General features: G+C 33.3%; 1 protein-coding gene across 1 annotated transcript in view; it reads right to left on the reverse strand.

Annotated features, from left to right (window-relative positions):
- LOC102806275 (uncharacterized) overlaps positions 1-15,432 on the reverse strand; it is a 28,651-nt gene extending 13,219 nt beyond the window's left edge. Inside the window, exons 1-7 of the mRNA XM_006824631.3 lie at positions 15,248-15,432; positions 6,410-6,463; positions 4,551-4,580; positions 3,963-4,360; positions 2,201-2,236; positions 1,722-1,868; positions 986-1,109 (exon numbers count right to left, since the gene is read on the reverse strand). Of these exons, the coding sequence (XP_006824694.2) occupies positions 986-1,109; positions 1,722-1,868; positions 2,201-2,236; positions 3,963-4,360; positions 4,551-4,580; positions 6,410-6,463; positions 15,248-15,318 (860 nt within the window). The 5' untranslated portion in view covers positions 15,319-15,432. The remainder of the gene's footprint in view (positions 1-985; positions 1,110-1,721; positions 1,869-2,200; positions 2,237-3,962; positions 4,361-4,550; positions 4,581-6,409; positions 6,464-15,247) is intronic.
- Between the last annotated feature and the right edge of the window lie 3,687 nt (positions 15,433-19,119).

The raw sequence follows: 19,119 nt of genomic DNA on the forward strand, positions 1-19,119 counted from the left end.
ATCATTACTAACTTTAATAGTGATTTACGTAATATTGAACTGATTCTAAAATATACACTCTTCTATATCATACATGTACAACTCAGGTTTCATACATCCCAAATATAACATCTCAGTTTGAGGTGTTAATTATGTCTGGGTTGTATTATTAAGCATAAGAATTAATTTTATGAGTTCTATTACATAAGTAATGGGCCCGTCACACCATGACGTTCTGGCTAGCGTTCTCTGGAGTTTGAGGAAACGTTGGTAGTCGCCCAAAGTCGCTGGGACAGCGCAAGAAGAGCGCCGTGAGAACGCTAGTGAACGTCGGTAATCGTTGCTGATCGTCGGGAATCGGTGGAGAACGCTGATCCCCCAAAAAAATTTTTAACATGCACAAAAGTTCTCATTTGAGACCAGCGTTCTTCAACGTTTATTTTTAAACGCTGTTAAACGTTAAATAACGTTCTTCGATCGTTTTGCTAACGTTCGACAAACGTTAGTCAGTCGTTGCTCTAGCATTACTTAGTTGTTACCAATCGCTCGCTTTGCAGTGAACAACTCACTAGCGACCTGTCAAGGACCGCTGAATGTACCCCTAGCGCACATAAAGCGTGCGACTAACGTCAAATTAACGACCTAACGTTAGATACATGCTCAACACGCTCACTTAACGTTTAAAAGTCGTTCGTCGCACGCTAGTGACACGTTAGCACACGTAAATGATTTCCAGGGGTATCTTACTTGATCGCTCATTACACACTCCTCGTGCGTTAGGAACACGCTAGTCATACGTTTAGGCACTCGTTAATCGAACGCTGGATGTGTCTACCTTGTTCCAGAATGCTCGGAAATTGAACGATTGGAACGTTCAGAGAACGCTGACCAAAACATTATGGTGTGACGGGGCCTTTAGTGTTTGTCAAGCGGAATTCACACACACACATTACAAATAAATTAGTACATTGTACTACAATAAAAATATTAATACTTCAATACATACCGTGTTATTGTAAGAAGCCAGACATCTCCCAATAAGTTTAATGTAACTAATCTATACAAGAGACTACTTGAAGTCCACAATAACCTCCATATGGTGGGCTGAATTGATTTTTGAAAAACTGAGACTACACAGAAAGGTAAAAAAAAAAAATTAGTATGAGATATTAAAAATATTTGTATATTAATAATCCAAATAAATATTTAAATGAAAGATTCATCAATTTAATATAAAATATTATTTTGAAAATAAAAGTTTCGCACAATGCTGTGCATGATATCTGAGATGCATACAAATACTGTATACCAGTAAGGTTTGTTTACATCAATTCATCATAAATTTTGAGATTGATTGGAAAGAGCATAAATTAATTAAAACAGTCAAAAGTAAATTGAACATTACTTGTCAAAATCAGTAAAAACTCTGTACTTTGTTTAAGATGATGTATCAAATTGGAATGATAGTACATGTAAGTTCTTACATCATGTGTAAAACATTCAATGCGAATTATGGAGGACATCAGTAACTGCACCAAGGTGAACGCAGTTGTGCATATTTAAGTAGGCGGTTTCACAGATTAGAATACAAACTGAAAAGCCTTCAGACCAGCTTTTCATTGGATAATGCAAAGTCTATTATTCATATTAAAATAGTGCAAAACAACAATAACTTTACACAATAGTCCAGCAAAATGCTGGTGTGTCATATGGGCGGCAGTGTGAATTTATACAACCTTTACCTGTTGTGGAAATGACTGTATACTGCATCAACCATGTTGTGATGAATGTAAATATACTGGATGATGATGAGGAGGAGGCAGAAGATGATGATGATGACGTTCTTTGCTTTGTATAATCTGTGTGGGTGATACAGCTAATTTCAGATTCTGAAAAAGAAACATTTTTGACTAAATGAATAAATATAAAATGTTTGATTATCACATGCATAAAGTGTCCAACTCCACAGTGAGATGTAATATAGGATGGACCAAAAACCCATATCAAATGGATTCATATCACAAAACATTTTTGCCCCATACAAACTACTAAAAGGGTTTTTTAAGTTTTCATATAACTATCAATGTTAGAAAAAGCCTATATTGTCAAGGATTTATTTTTTAAGAAATGTTGTATACCATGGTAGAGAAACATAAAACATGGGAAAAATTATTCATACATAAAAAGTGATAATAAATATGACATAAGAGGATGCAACTACCTGGAAAGTCAGTGGTCTCATCTTCCCCATCAAGCCCTACAAAGCAAAAGCACAGGACTCTTGATATTACATAACATTTGATGTTTCCTAAATTACATCCAAAACACAAGGGAAAGATTTAATCTGCACTGCATTGTACATTGTGAATGAAAACCCCATGGAAAGTATTATAGTAAATGAATAACACCTCGACCATCATATCATTTAAGTTCTCCAATGAAACGTTCAACAGACAAATTCACTAGACCGCAAGATCAGACTAGTGCAATTTTTTGCAGCTGTATTTTTTTCTAACAATGAGTACATGAAAGGCATGTTTAAATAGATTGAGTATATGCATGGTAAGTGTGGGTGTACTGTACAGACTGTGGGAAGTTAGTTAGGATTTTTAAAGCTTCAACAGTTGTGGCACAGCAACCAGACAACATGCATTATTGGATTGTAGAAGCTACATTATACATGTATGCAATGATTATGTTTGAATAAACACAAATACAACATTAAATAAACAACATGTACTACAAGTTTAGATTGTGTTCCATGGATTTCAGAATTCACTGTTCTGCACTATTAACTCACTTGTTCACGGAATAGTTTTTCATGGTATTTCAGCTGGGATGGCTAATGATGTTGTGGAACAGCTTGCTTTAAGTGTCCTAGAATGGCCTAAGGATCACTTACACACGCACTCTTAAAGTCACAGTGTGTCAGTATGGAAGAACAACAATGAGTTGTTTCACAAGTCACAGCATTAGTGTCAGTGTTTCACTGATTGAACACTTGAGAGCTGGCAGAAAGTCGACTGTATTTGTAAGCGGTATGTAAAGTACCACACCTTGTCCTTAAATCAGCTGTGCATTAGCCCACAGTCACCTGACAGGTAGCATCAAAACATGGATGGGTGCATGTGGACATGCTTGACTGGCAAGATTACATACTGTACATGTGATTGTACATGGCAATAAAAGATAGAATAAACTAAAACAGTGCATTTTTCACATCATTATATTGATTCCATGTTACATTTTACATTATTACTAATCTGTGGTACTTTAAATACAGAAATGTTATTGTATTGTTAGCAATAATTTGCCACACCCTTCTCTTTATAATGTGTGGGCGTTCTCACACACTACAGAGAGAAGTTAACCACATACATCAAGCAGGCATATCACAATGCATGATTAGATGTACAGGTGACTGGGCGGATACATGCAAATTGTACTTTTACATAATTTACTGTGGTTGAACAAAACAATTGTTCCTTTTGTGAGCCAATAAACATGGGTATGAAAAGCAATTTAAAAAGACCATATCAACCTTGTTCTCCGAGTGATGGTTGGGTTAGCTTATGATTTATGCGCTGAATTTTAAGAGATAAGTATCCTGCACGATGGCTTACCTAGATATTTTTTACCAATCATAGAAACCAAACTTAGCTGTCAGTTGGCCACCTCAATGAAATTACTTAATTTGTTGTGTCATTGATTACATGTCTTGTCATGAGAATACAATTATCATTAATATTGTCCATCTTGTAATAGAGACAAATTGTGTATTTAAATTACAAACAAACAAGATGAATTTCATATTCAGAATAAGTTTAGTTGATATTCAGAATAAGTCTAGTCAGTTATAGTGAGACAACTGCTCAGATAAAATAGATATTGGGTCTAAGTCATCAGACAATGTCAACTTTTGACAGCAAAACCTCCAATATGCTGTAGTATATTGAACAATTTACCGGTAACTAGGTTCTTACCATAGAGATGAGGAATTGTTTGACTTGCAAGACTTTGTTCTTCTGTAATGTACGTCATGGTTCGTGATACAGGACTGCTTTTCAATGGTGTGGATGTAAGCCTATCTCGAGTCCTATTCATAAAATTCTCCTGATACACACTACTTGTACCCGACCTTGATGAACGTGATCTTGACCTCGTCATGACACCGGAATCATTATACAAATCTGAGGTATTGGGAGTTAAAGCAACTGTTTGCCTGGAACGTGACTTCTTAGAACTATGTTTCGTTGCTGATGTGTTAGTTGATAATGTGGATAATCGAGTCACATCTCCTAGCGCCCTCCTTGACATAATTGGGAGTTCGTATTCACTATCTGATGCTTCCGAATGACTTAGTTGTTCGGAGTAGCTGACACTGTAATGGCCAACAAAATTGTATAACATTAGTAATGCAGTATATGTCTATAGATCAATTCACATCTAACAGTGAAGGTTACTCTGTAACAATTCAAAATGGTCTGTTTAGTTTTTGAATATTACAAAGTAATGAAAAGCATTACATCCAATAAAGAAAATACATCGAAAACAAAAACAAATTTACTAACCTATTTGAGTATGTATAATCAGTCTTTTTCCTGAAAGAGAATATATATATATGAAATACTTAGTATTCAACAAAATAACCACAAATTATCTGAACGAAAGCTGACTGCTATGCAAGAAAACCCCCACTTACCCACCTACTCACACACACACACACACACTCACAGAAGATGGTGACTAATTTACATTGGTTGGCGATCAGCTCCACTCAAAAAACAAGCAACATGTTTTTGGCTGTTTCCATGGTAGGACATGAACGTGAAGATAACGTTGGTTTATAACTAAAACCGAATCATGTATACAAAGTTTGCAAAAAAAAACATCTTTAGAAGTTACTTAATTTTATTGTTAGGACGTATTTTGTTGCTAAATTTATTATTTCCAACTGTTTTGCAATAGTATTTTCTAGATTTGAACCAGCATTTACAGTTCATTTAAAGTTCAAAGTTGCGTTGGGATTACGTTGATACAGTGTAACAATGTCGGCGCTGGTGATCTCTTACCTGTGCCCAATGTAGCCAAAATAAAAAGCATGATCATTTAGACCGGAGGTAATAAATTTGGGGCGAAAGTATTCAAAAATCAGTTTTTGGCTGTTTTCAATTAGTGACAGATGACCTGTCTGTCAAGTATGGACAAAATCAGCTAAGCCAAAAAAAATCACAGAGCAGTTAAAAGCCGTTGCTGGTGAAAAGTTACCCCAACTTTTCTCTGTAATGAAAATAGACATAAAAAAACAGTAAATTTATGCCAACACTCAAGCTGAGTAGAATGAGCTACGACTGTGCTTTTTAATCGTAGAAATGTAGAATGAGATACATTTGGCACGAATGTATTAAAAACAATTTTGCTGTTGCCATAGAAACGGTGAGCCAGAATTTGTTTTCAGATTTTACAACCTAACTAGAGTGAAGGTGTGACTAGCCTGCCAAGTTCGAACAAAATCGGCTCAGCCAAGAAAATTACAGAAAAGTTAAAAAACCATTCCTGGTGAACAGTTTCAAATTTCTCGGTAATGAAAAAAAATTCAAATAGTGACTGTGCCCCTACTCAAGCTTAGTAGAATGAGCTATGTCAGGGTTGTTTTATTCCAAATTTGTATTAAGAGGAGACACATTTGGCGCGAAGCTATCCCAAAAACAGTTTTTTGGCTGTAGCTATTACCTGCCAAGTTTGAGAGAAATCGGCCAAGCCAAAAAATTCACAGAAGTAATAATACGTGAAAACACTGGAAATCACTCACACACACACACACACACACAGCCACAAAAGTGATTATAAGGGCAATCCTAGTGGAGCGGATCGCCAATTATACTGTGCTTAAAAAACCTTGACAGGAACCATTTATTCTGATGACAATTACTAGGTAAAGATTCAACATTGCACTGCTTGTTGTGATGCCTACCTACATGAAAGATATGCTTGAATGCTTACAAAACAACCATGTATAATGAACTATACAAATGACTTTTACAACGAGAAAGTAGACAAGGTTATAAAGTAGAAAGACTGCACTTCATGCCTAACAGCAATACTTTATTTTGAGTCAATAAAAGAAGAACTGTACTATACTACAATGGTAAATTCACAATTGAAATCACTTATTGTTTAAATACTTATTGTTTAATTTATTTAATAGTGCTAAAACATAATTATATTGTATACAAGTTCAAGGTGTTATTTGCCAGATGATAAAAATGTTGCTGTCTTACATACTAATAAATAAAGAGTGCAAACAAGAATAAAGAGTGCAAACACATTAACGTTTACCACCATAATTAGCCAGGAAAGGACACCATGCATTCATAAAACCTAGGTTTAAATATTTTTTTTATAATTTTTTTCAAAATCAATTTCTTACCTGCTGGCTAACCACTCTTCTGTTTTCTCAGGACTACGAAACCTCAATTTAGGCCTGTAAACCAAAAATAAATCAGGTAGGTATTAAGAAAGCATGGTAAAAAGTTGTACAACTCAAATTGTCTGAAATTGGAAAATAACGACCATGTGATTTTTTTTCGTGAAAGTAATGCATATAATATCTTTTTATGCAATTTCTCATCATATGCAACATGGTTCCACACAGAGCATCTGTCTTCATATAATCTCCATATGTTGTATTCATGCATGCATTTATTTTAATATAACATTTAATTAAACACCTGTTAGAATAAATCATATCGGTATACATGCACATCACATTTTCTCTTTTAAAATCCATCTTCGCTAGCCAAGGTCTAAGTTTATTTGGCCAAGCCTCTAAACAGACGTTGGCAGAATAACCATCAAATATGCGTATTCTAACAGCGCCCCCAGTAGTCAATTGCGGCTAATCATTGTCCATTCAGTTTGCTTGTTACAAATCCCTCTTTGGCGTTTCATATTAAACAAAATGGCGGTGCCCATGAATCGTGATATTTGTGATGATAAAATTGCAAAAGTTTTCGGTGTTGGTGCTCTCAAGCCTCATCAGGTACAGGCAATCAACGCAGTTTTGTGTTGGAAGGATGTCTTCATAGCGACAAAAACAGGAAGAGGAATTTTGTTTTATAATTTGGTACGTCCAAGCTGATCAGGCGCCTTGTTTTGAGATGCGCCCGATCAAATCTCACTGCTTAAGATACGCAATTAGCCTATGCGATCCCGCACGGTATGGTGTAGAGGCCTATAGGTCGAAGACACAGGACCATGCGATTCGGACAATGTTTAAAATCATGCATCCAATAGAATTTTATGTGCAAGTGTTTCATCAGGTGAAGTGTTAGACTATTATAGCCATTATGACCTTTGGTTTTTTGACTTTTGCCTTGTGAAACATCGATAAACATATAAAATATGTCCAACAATAAAAGTGAACACTAAGAACTGATTCAACTATCAATACCGGTACATTACACATGTAACTGATATATTTTTATTAATGAAGCTATATTTTATATTTCCAAGATATGAATTCAAACCACAGAAAATTTAAGATTAAAATTGTGTAATCTAGATTGGCATTCTTAAAACTTATTTAGATAAAATGTGTGACATTAAATTTTAAGACATCTGTTGTCACTAATCAGCCAAGCTAACCTTGCCAACCAAACTAGATTTACAATCATCAGAGTGAAATTGAATACAAAGAGTAGTAGTATATCCATTCAATTACAAATGTCTGCTCCAAAAACAGTATCTGCGAAGAAACTAAGATGATCCATTCATTGTGAGGTCAGTGTTTACAAATGCTCCATTTCACATCAATAATGATGAGTCTTTTCATTACTGAGTAAAAAAAGCAACAGCACTATATTGGACAAAGGCACTCAGAATACCAATCTCTTCTGAATAGAGGAAAGTTGTCAAGCCCTAAGTACGGTCAGTAGTAAGGGGGGAAAACCCGGGTAACATCAGAAAAATCCACACAATTGAGATGTTCTGCCCTGATAGTGACATATTTTTAACTTCATAGTTTCTAACTTCAAAAAAAAAAGAGATATTCTGTCTAGTTTGCTTTGTCCCTGAAACCAGCCACATTCCAATTTATTTTCGGGTCATACAGTACAATGAAGCAGAACGCATGTTTTATGGCTTAAGTTGGATTTATGTGCTCAGTCAAGAGGGTAATAATTATCAACAGCAGGTAGCTACAAAGGGGTTTAAAGATCTACACAGGTGTAACAGATTTAAATACTTAGTACTGTGTACTATAACTTGAACGCACTACTGAAGCAGAAACATGATAATAAAAGCCTTAACAAAAAATGTTATTAGAAAATGTAATTAACATACATGTACGCATCCTTACTGTATGTTAAGACTGAATACAGAATACTACAATTGAAGTCTGTTCTGAAGCAGTGTTAGTTTAATGATATATAACAATACTTTAATCTACTCATTAAAACATTTTATGGTACATGTATAGGATATAACTTTAATCTTTCTACGAAAAGGACCAGTCACAAGACGTATACTCCCAGGGCAAATACACCTTCAGGGAAAAACAAGGCAGATGCATTTTTTTTAAATAATACGAGAGTAAGGTTATTTTTGTTAGAATTGTTTAGCTAAGACTAAATGCCATTATGTAAAACTACTTTTAACTTCATAAGAGAATATTTTCACTAGTGAGCACAATTTTCACTCAATTTTGTCATTGTGAATACTAACAAATTCCTAGCAGCAAAACAGTATCCAACATTAAGTGCATTTTATCACTTACGTCCTTCGCCAAACAGCTACTGGGGTTAAGACTATATTAATACTGTACATGTATTTGATTCTCCTTCAATTTTTACTTTCACTGGGATGATTGTGGTGGTGTAATTATCAACTTAGGTAGATTCAAATGTATAGATGTCACTGTCACAATGACCACGACTCAAAAAGCTCACATCAGAGTGCAAAGTTGATCATTGGAACCAGCCAAATTGGACAAACTTGACTAGCAACTTCTAGTATACTATAAAATAAACAAGACCATTCAACGCATTTCTTCTTTTTTTTCCCTACTGACATTAGTATTTTTGTGGAGGCTTTCAGGAGGCTGTGTTAATATTAAAAGGAACTGACTTTAACCGGGACATCATGCCTGTCAACCACAGTCCCTTCGTACCAAATTCATGTTGAACAATTTAATCACTGCCACAGTGGGCCACAAAAGTTAAGCTCCTCCTATACAAATACATGTACATTGTTGTACACATACAACAAGTGATTATTAGCAACCACAACAACACTTCAGAGCAAACATATTAAAATCATCATGTTTACAAACAAGCATATACAAACATGATCAACAGAAAAACAAATTAGATCCCTTCTACTAATAATATTGAAGGAAGTAGGCACAATAATTTGATATTCTAGCTATTTTTTTACACTCTTACAAGTGTGCATACAATAACATGGCTCTTTTACAGGCATAACTACTCTCCTGGTTTCACTACCTCTTTTTCTCTTAAATTACCTCTGTAATGAATGATACTTGTTTGTACAAAAAAGACATTACATGACTCTTTTAACCTTGAACTTAATATTTTCTGTGTTTATAAGTATTAGTTTGGACAGAATATACATTGATACTGATGACTATAGACACTATGGTTGAATATGAAAACTGAATACATGCAGCCTCCTTGACCACTAACTAATGTATTCAGTGACACATTTGATTTTATGCATATTTAGTGAAACAATACAGTGAAAAGTTTTTGTTTTATAAATTTCTGTGATATGATAATTTTATGTCATTTGCGGAGACAACAGCCACTGTGATTCGTGGTTTTAAAAAGTGACACCATTTATGGCATGGATCAGTGAAGAAACCTTTAATGACTTACATTTATTTTAAATTTGCAACAGAAGCAAGCACAGAAAATAATTTTCCAATAAAGTAGAAATCAAAAATTTTCATTACAGTCATTAGCATATAATTAAAGATTATTAGAATTAAATTATACAAAACTGACTCTGTACACTTGGATTTCATCTGATATTATCTCTACAGTACCTGAATAAATTTATTCCAGGTCAAGTAATTTGTTTGAAATTCAACTTTTGACCTTTGTTAAAGTATCATGTGTCCATGGTTATTTTTACTCAAATACTTGGTGTACTGTATTACTGTGCTTATATAATTTATTTTCAGTGCAGTTTATTTTCCATGAAACTGAATGTACAATAATGATAATAATTACTTGAAGGCATCTATAGCAGATTACCGTAATAGTTATTTAGTGGGAACCCCAAAAATAAACATTTGTCGGATTACAAATGCAGCACAATATGTTATCACCTTTTTCAAGTGAAATAAAGAATAAAGTACACTCAGAAAATTAAGATAGCAACAGCATCAAAGTCTTTTGGCAATGACCAGTATATGGGCATATGTGAAACACGGGATTCATTCTAAATCAATAGTTTGTATAAATCTATTATGGTACGTAAATTATTCAAGCCAATTTGTTCAAATTTGTATTCAGCCACGGCAGTAATACACATAATGAGGTATTGAACAGTTCACTGACCAGTTATATACTGGTTGGTACAGTCACATTTACATTCCACAGACCTTGAGTAAATAGCCTATTGCATTTTATCTGGCATTTTCATTATACAGTAGAGTACACAGTAACCCTGATCACCCATAGATAATGTTCAAGTGCTGATCACAATAGCAGCTAGTAAGCAGCTGTGACAACATGTAAAGTCAAGTTATACTCCATGATGTTTCAACAAATAACAAAAATAGTGGATTTTCTGCTGATTTGTTTAGATATTTTATAATAAAATTATATTTTAAGACTTATATTTTCAAAATGATATCGTCATAAAGTACTTATGGAAAATTTACAGTATCAAATAACCAGGTTCCCCCACTTATAATCTACTGCAATTTGAATAAATACTTTTGCATATGCAGCCATGGATGTAAAAGAATATTTTTCTACATGTATGATTCAAGGTATGTTAGTTAGTGTACCAGGGTTACAATGTATAAAAAAATTGTAGAATCCAGCAGATAAAAATATATTCATTCAAAGTAGTCAGAATAGGCAAATATGGGATGGCATACAATGAGAAGATGAACATGGATCAACTGAACCACACTATAGTCTTTTGTTATTCATGTTGTACAGCCAAGATACAATATGTATGCCATCAAAAGGGATTTAGTGGTAGTGGGGAATATAAAAGTGAGATAGATGGAAGTTGTAAAATCATAATAGAATTCATAGCAAATAAAAAAATTTTTTGGCTGCTTGAATTAATAAACATGCTAGATGCATCTCTCGACATACATCCATATTTCATTTCTTACAGCTATATAGTACCTTCCAGAAATCATTTACATAAACGGCTATAAAAAGAACTTTGAATTCCTGAACAAATTACTGCAACTGACTGTAATTATGGGGGTAATCTAAAAATCCAACAGCTTGTTGTTATAGCTTTTAAACATTCATACTGCAATTTAACATCTAAACAATAAATGAAATGTTACGCCACGTACACATTAATATGACACAACAGGTGTCATCCGCTGTTAAATGCAAAGTAGTTGACTACTACCGGTACTATAAATATAGAATAATTTACTTCATATCACCACATTGCTATAACTGTTGGATTTATGGCACATATTTTTTTTTAGTGATCATTAATCACATGTGACTTTGTAATTCATAATAGCTTTATAACAGGTAAATTATTGTTCATTGAGGAAGTCATGTTCAATGTAAAATCAGTAATAATCTGGGCTTTAATTAACCCATCACCAGTTGTCAACTGGTTACAGTTGTCAATGTGATCACCCAAAGAAAGCTATCAACAGAATGTTTTCCCAATTCATTTTAACTATTCACGGAGGCTTTCTTATATATTTTACTTTAAAAAGCGAGATCATTTTTATTGATTAATAATAATTAGTCCGGTCACCATGTGAAAGCCAAACCTAATTTATTCAGATATGTTTGATACCTTTTAGATCATGTAGTCTTGTATACCTGTAGTTTGCGTTGATAAAGCATAAGTGATATACATACAATTACTTCACATTCCACACCTGCTATATTATTATCACATAACCCATAATTAATTGAAGAATACAGGAGACAATTATTCTACTGTAGAGTTGGACAGTTCTAGAGTATGGTCAATAAGTACAAATTCCAGGTCACACACCTACAAAGGGCTCTCTTTTCTGTAAAGAAAGTACAATAGCTTGATATATTGTCAATAAAATTAGACACCAAAAAAAGGGTGTGGTGTCAAAGCTTCTATATCAGCAATGAAATGGTATGTTCCTGACAAGTCAAATTGTGTCATTATTAATATAAAAGTGTTTATCCAAGTATTTTGTTAGCATGGGAAGGATAAAGAAGATATCAGTTTGATGATACCATGGAACTAGCAAGAACTTTGACACCACACCCTTTTTCTTTGGTGGCTAATTGTATTCCGAATATATCAAGCTATTTATTTTTTACAGTAAAGAGTGCCCTTCGTGGGTGTGACCTGGAATTTGTACTTTTTTTTTTAACTCTATGATGATACGGTACTTGTGGTACTGAACATATGTCTAGCACTCAGTTACAGGTCATTTAATTAGGAATTTCAATAATTGTGCTAATTTCCTGATTTAGCAGCTTTAGCAACATTATGATTGTCAATGATTTTATAATTCATTAAAACTACCGGTAATAAAAATAAGGTATAACTATTCTGATCTGTAATCTTATTAACCATAGCTATTTAGTTCAGTAAAAAGTGCACCCGAGTATACCTTATATTAAGTTGAGCTTGGTTGGCTCTTTAAAAATTGGTTTCCATCGAAATTCAATGCAAATTCCACAATGGAGTTCACAAATAGTCAATAATCTGACTGTATAGAATAGGAAACAATGTGCTATAGAAATAGTGACTGTGATATTCACTTTAAAGTTAATCTTATCTTCTTGTAGTACTAAAGTAATGAACCTTATGTAAAGTACAAGAAGTCTGTTTACGGCCCATGTCAACAGGAGTAGTAATGTGCGTTTGAAGCAAAATAACAGTGGATAGCAGGTACATGGTCTACTGTATTGTCAGTGGGTTTATAGACTACAAAACAAAACTATCATGCTAGATATGAAAAGATTCTATACTTATCGCTTTTTAACTATTTTTTGTTTTAAGTCCATGTACTTTTTTTCTATAAATAAATCATCAACAAACCATATCCATAAAACGGTTACCTCTAATTAATAAGATGAACTATACTTTTGAATTTATTTTATTAGAAAAGCACTTTTAACAAACCACAGTGAGTCGATAAATTAATTTGTATATATATGGCTTTTAACTTCAAAATTACTAGACAACTACTAGTATCTGTTTTTACATAAGCACAAATACAAATAATGCTGCTTAAATGCACATTCAAAAAATTTAATAGGGGTCAACAGTGAAATACCAAATTCATGACATCATTATTGCCTTAACTATATTATAAAACAAATTGAAAATGTAAAACTATTTTTAAATAGATTTCTATACAATAACGACTAATAAATGACATAACAAACTGAACATCATTAATGATCTATATTTAAACAAGCATATATCACAATATTACATGTTGGTATTCAGTCTATGTCAGTGAGGTAATCGCATATTTATTCTGTATTATTCCAAACTTTTAAAATCTCTTGCAAAACATACTTTAAAAGAAAAGTCTGTGATATGTCAATTAATACATACAATTTGTTAGATATATTCAAACATCTATTTTTAAATTTTAATAATATGACCTTATCCCCTACACCAGTATCAATGACTGACAACTACAAGCATATCAATCCAAGTCTTGGCAGTTGGACAGCATGTTGTGATGGCTAACAAACAAGTTGAACAGGCACCTTCAGACATGCATACATGTAGCTATGCTCTCTCTGTCATTAGTAAGTAGAGTATTAAAATAGCAATTCTTTTTTCAAAATTTATTAAAATCTCAAGATGAATTCAAAAAAAAATCACATTATGATGTATATGAGAAATGTTTCCAATTTCTTGTTTGCTGTTCTCAATTTTCACATGTACTAACCCTCAAAAATCCAGAGCATACCCAGCATAGGGATATTTTAAATATCCAAACCATGAACTTTTAAACTGCATATGCGATTCAAGCATGACCACAATAAAACACCAAGGGCTTGACAGCAATGGCGGAAGCTCTTAAATTTCTACTGACATGAGAAACAGATGGTTGATTTCAATGGATTTGGCGGGAGCCTTGTGAAAATACTTTAACACATATATATAACCAAAAAGGTTATCATAAACTACAAGATAACCACAAGTTTAAAAAATATGTTTTTACGTATAAACAAAATAACTGCACAATCAACAGAACTGAGATAATTCCATAATTCTGAGAATATGGAAGGGCAGAACTTGAAATTCACAAGGGCCATAAGGTCACTGCCCAAGATGCCATACCTACATGTATCTGCATTCAAAACTTGAGATATTTTCTTTACAAATTCTATTCAGTCAATTTTGGCCTTGAAATTAGCACATTAGAATAGAATACTGAAGTTCAAGCTCCTAATTATTTATAGTAAGGCCATGGCATATGGACCATAACTGCACAACACATACAAGTGTTAACCACACATCGACACTGCAACAAGAGCATTTATTAGGTTTGTAATTATTGAAAGGTTGGTGTTAATTACAACTCACTAAGTACACAGTTAGAACAAAAGCAGATCAGATCAAGTACAAAATTAGTACTCTATAAATACCCACAGTGACACTGTCAATTGCTACACTTGAACATCTAGACACTAGAACATCTAGACAATTGTATAATTTATCAGTCAAAGCAAGGCGCTAAACGAATGAACAACAAACCACAACTCAACCATATGTAAAGGTTAACATGATGACAATGGCCTTAGTACCAGGCCATGTGTGCACCAACTCCAAATGAAAACAACATACATTTGTGTGTAGAACAGACCATGGAGCTAAAATAATATTTTAGCTCCATGAACAGACAGAAGCAGTAAACATCAGGCCAAATTTGATGTGAAAAACCCAGATTTTACTGGCACTGTATCAACAATGTCTGTACACCACATGCACAATAAAAACTGGAAATAGAAGTTATTTTATCTGTCTGGGATGAAGAAGACCATGTTGTGATGTGTGTGCAGAATAGCATTACCTTAGATGAGATTTAGACCTTTCAAACGGGCTTTGCTGCATACTAGTCATAGTATTTGTCCTACGCTTCATGTTTACTGCTTACAATGTATCCGTGAAGTAAATAAATAAAATGTATCTCCTCTCACAATATAACGGTCATGCCATGCATTTCACTTGCAAGCCTGTCATGTATGATATCCCCAGTCTATTGAACTCCGTGTGAGTATAATGGCTGACTATTGAGGGTTCAAATAACTGCAGTGCATTATGGGCATATCTCATGAATATTAAAACACAGCAACCAATCAGAGAACACATTGCTCTAGTAATGACAAATTTTCTATTCATATGTTCTCCCACCTCATTAGTTGACAGCTGTTTACCAACAAAAGTACAAGGCTTTTGGCGTCAATTTTCAATGGCTGAACTCGCGTGTTCCTGTACAAAGCACTTTTCAAATATACAAAGGTGGTTAATTTACAGCAATGAGATCCTGTAGCTAATTACTTACAAGAGCTTAGTATATTAAGAATACATTCCCTCATCCATATTGCTCAACTTCACACAAAAGTTGGTCTGTTTGTTAGTGGTTGAAAGAAAGAAAAAAAAAAAAACAGAATACAGAGACCTTGGATTTAGGGAATGCTTTTGGCAGAATAATCTGGTGTATGTTTTTATTTTCATGACAAATGTTATTAATTTGTCACCAAAATCAATGTTTAAATAATTAATTATTATAGCCTGTTGTGGATTATTTATTGCAAAGAAGAGTGGTTTAGGTCTGCAATACAGTGTCACCATCTTTACATATTTAATATATTTATATGTATTTTCTTGGTAGTCTGGAAAGAAAGCTCTTTTGTATGTTGCGCACACTTCTGAAGAACGAGTTGGCAACTTAATTCACAGCATAATTACAAAATTAAGTGAAACACTAGCTAATGTATTACATAATTATCATAGTTCTACACTAAAATTTTGTTTATTATTATATATTATTATATTTAATAACTGACAGAAATATTGTATTGGTAAGGATACATCAAAATTATTTATGTGAATATCGTAAGAGTTTTTTTATGTGCTGTCCAAATTATCTTTTAGAAACACACATAAACCGAAAATTGCATTTATGGTATACTGTTCTATTCAAATACAACTTATTTTGACCATAGACACATCACAGCATATGCACTACCGGTACTAATAGAGCAAACAAAATACTCAAAGTTACCCACAATGTCTCTTTATTATTATTATTATTACCTTGCTCATATAGAATAATTTCCTTTCCGAATAATATTTTTAATACAAGGAAAATCTTTCTTCCTCATCAATGGTTTGTGCATTAGTCATACATGATAAATCAGTAAGAATAATTTCAGCTAAAATACTAGTAATACACTTATCTTTCAAATCCAAACAAAATGATTGAATTGATCAAGACGGGTGCGACTTTCCATACCATGCTCTTGCATAAAGTAGACAGCCTACATCACTGGTAATGCTTATACAATGAGTAACTGTCAATTGAGTTTATTATAAAATTCAGGTCTATAATTTATAACGCGCATGCCTTTGCTGACTTCAGTGTACAAAAATCACAAAACGAACTTGCACAAGGAGTGTCCAAAATTTATTGTCATCTAAATTGATTAACAAACATGAATGTTAATATTTGATAAGGGAATATTTATATTTTGTTGTACATGTTGTACTTGGTGCTGGATGTGTAGTCATGTCCTGTGTATGTTATTATTGTGTTGTGTCTGATGACATAACACAGAGATTTTAAATGTGAATTACGTGTGAAGCTACCTCCGTGAGTAAATGCAGTTAATTGGAATTCTTTTTTTTACAAAATTCACTAAAAATTTTAAGATTTCACTATTATTTATACGAGTACCCCGGTAAATTATCAAGATTACGAACACTCAAAAATCGATTGACTGAATGCCCAGACGTGTCACCAAATTATGCTGCTTCCTGAGAGATAAAATTGGTACATGATGTTACGTGCCCACAGTTCTGTTTGTTATTTATATATTCATGGCGACAGCGGCAAATTCGAATGTTCAACGCACAAGTTCAGATTTACAACGTGGGACTAGGAGTGGAAACGGAAACAGAATAGGGGAACACACTTTTCTCAACATTGCGCTGGTATTAAACAACGATAACGACCACGTACATTCAGACAAAAACGCTCAAAATGAAACCGAAGAAACATGTCCTGATAATGTGACAGACAGTGCAAAATATATAAGAATATGTCAGTCACTTACGTTTAGTAAAACGTATTCAGAGTTTGAACGAGCAGCGAAAGTTTTTTTTTTTATCGTTTCGATAAATCCGTTGTCAAATTTTAAGAAAACACTTGGAAGTTTTTCACAATTTTCATTAAACACCAACTCACATACAAAGATAAATGCGTGAAAATTAAAATTCTCTCACCTGATAAAGTTTTTCGGGAAGATTTAACGGAGAAATGTACCATCTATTTTTTTTTTATCAAGCGCTGTCCTTTTCAAAGCGACGGAAATCACATGTTCAATGTTAGTACGCCCTCTGTGGCAGTATTATAAAAGTGTAGGTTTCAAACTTACGATCATGATGAAGATGGCATTTGACTACACATGTTAAATATTTTGGTTAGCTTTTATTGTAAAATTTCATGAAACTTGTTATATGTTCTATTCTTAATTATTAGACATACGAAAATACATTATATAATTACATGTATGAGGTGCTGGTGTCTTATTTTGAGACAACGTTTAATAAATTGTGCTGTATTGATCTCTGTACTGTGAAGACTCATTATAGAAATAAATTGACTATGAACTGACAGGTTACTGAAATTATTTATGTGTTTGGTCATATCTTCAACTAGAAACCTGATTTGTTGTTCATACTTTGGACATTATTAGATGGGATTCATCTTCATTTATATAACAAATTCGAATCTGTGCCAGTTATACAGAGACCAACTACATATAGCGGATAGTGACCACTTTTAAGCAATCCCAAAGTATGATCAGAATGTGTCCAATGTGACCACCCTTTCAGCATTATGTTTGCAGATTCGCTTTTGCTCAGGGACCATATAATAATTAGCATTTTTGTTTATAGAATATTTGTAATATCCTCACGTCAAATTATTTGATTTTTATCAACTTTGGACAAATATTAAGTCAATTTTATGAGTTAGCGATTCATAACAATATAATCCAACCTCCATATAAAGACCACCTAACCTTAAGGACCACTTTAATGAAGTCGACTGGGTCGTTATAACTGGGTTGCTATACACAGGTTTGTAATAATGTATTTTATTTGTATTTAGACCACATACTGTAAATTCTTAATTTTCGCTTTTAATTTATTTTCGCTGGGGGGTGATTCAGTAAAAATAAAATCCAGCAATTATACCTTTTTTCATATATTTTATATTCAACTTGTCAAAAATGAAATTAAACTGCATACAAAATACCCAAAAAGTCTTTTCAGCGAAAATGAATTTCAACTAAAATAAAACATGTTACAGTATACAGAAATAAGTAATACATGTGTAGAATATAAATAATCTCACGACTGATAATAAACAATACTCCGTAAGCTCCAGTAAATTTATCTTAATTAGCAAACTCCAAATTATTATAATTGGTAACGGCCAACTTCATGTATACTTTCAAATTCATTGTTGTACCTAATTCCACACTATTGCAAATTAACGCTATAATTTATTCATTTGTTTGGAATGGTTCTGAGAGAATTTCACAAATAAGAACAGTGGCCAATATTACATGTAAATACGAGGGGCTGGCCATGCCGGATTTAATAAGAATACTATACGGTGTCAGAACAAATTGCGTTACAAATATCTGGGAAAAA

This window comes from Saccoglossus kowalevskii, chromosome 8 (assembly GCF_978046115.1).
Source record: "Saccoglossus kowalevskii chromosome 8, keSacKowa6.1, whole genome shotgun sequence".
Classification (NCBI taxonomy): Eukaryota; Metazoa; Hemichordata; class Enteropneusta; family Harrimaniidae; genus Saccoglossus; species Saccoglossus kowalevskii.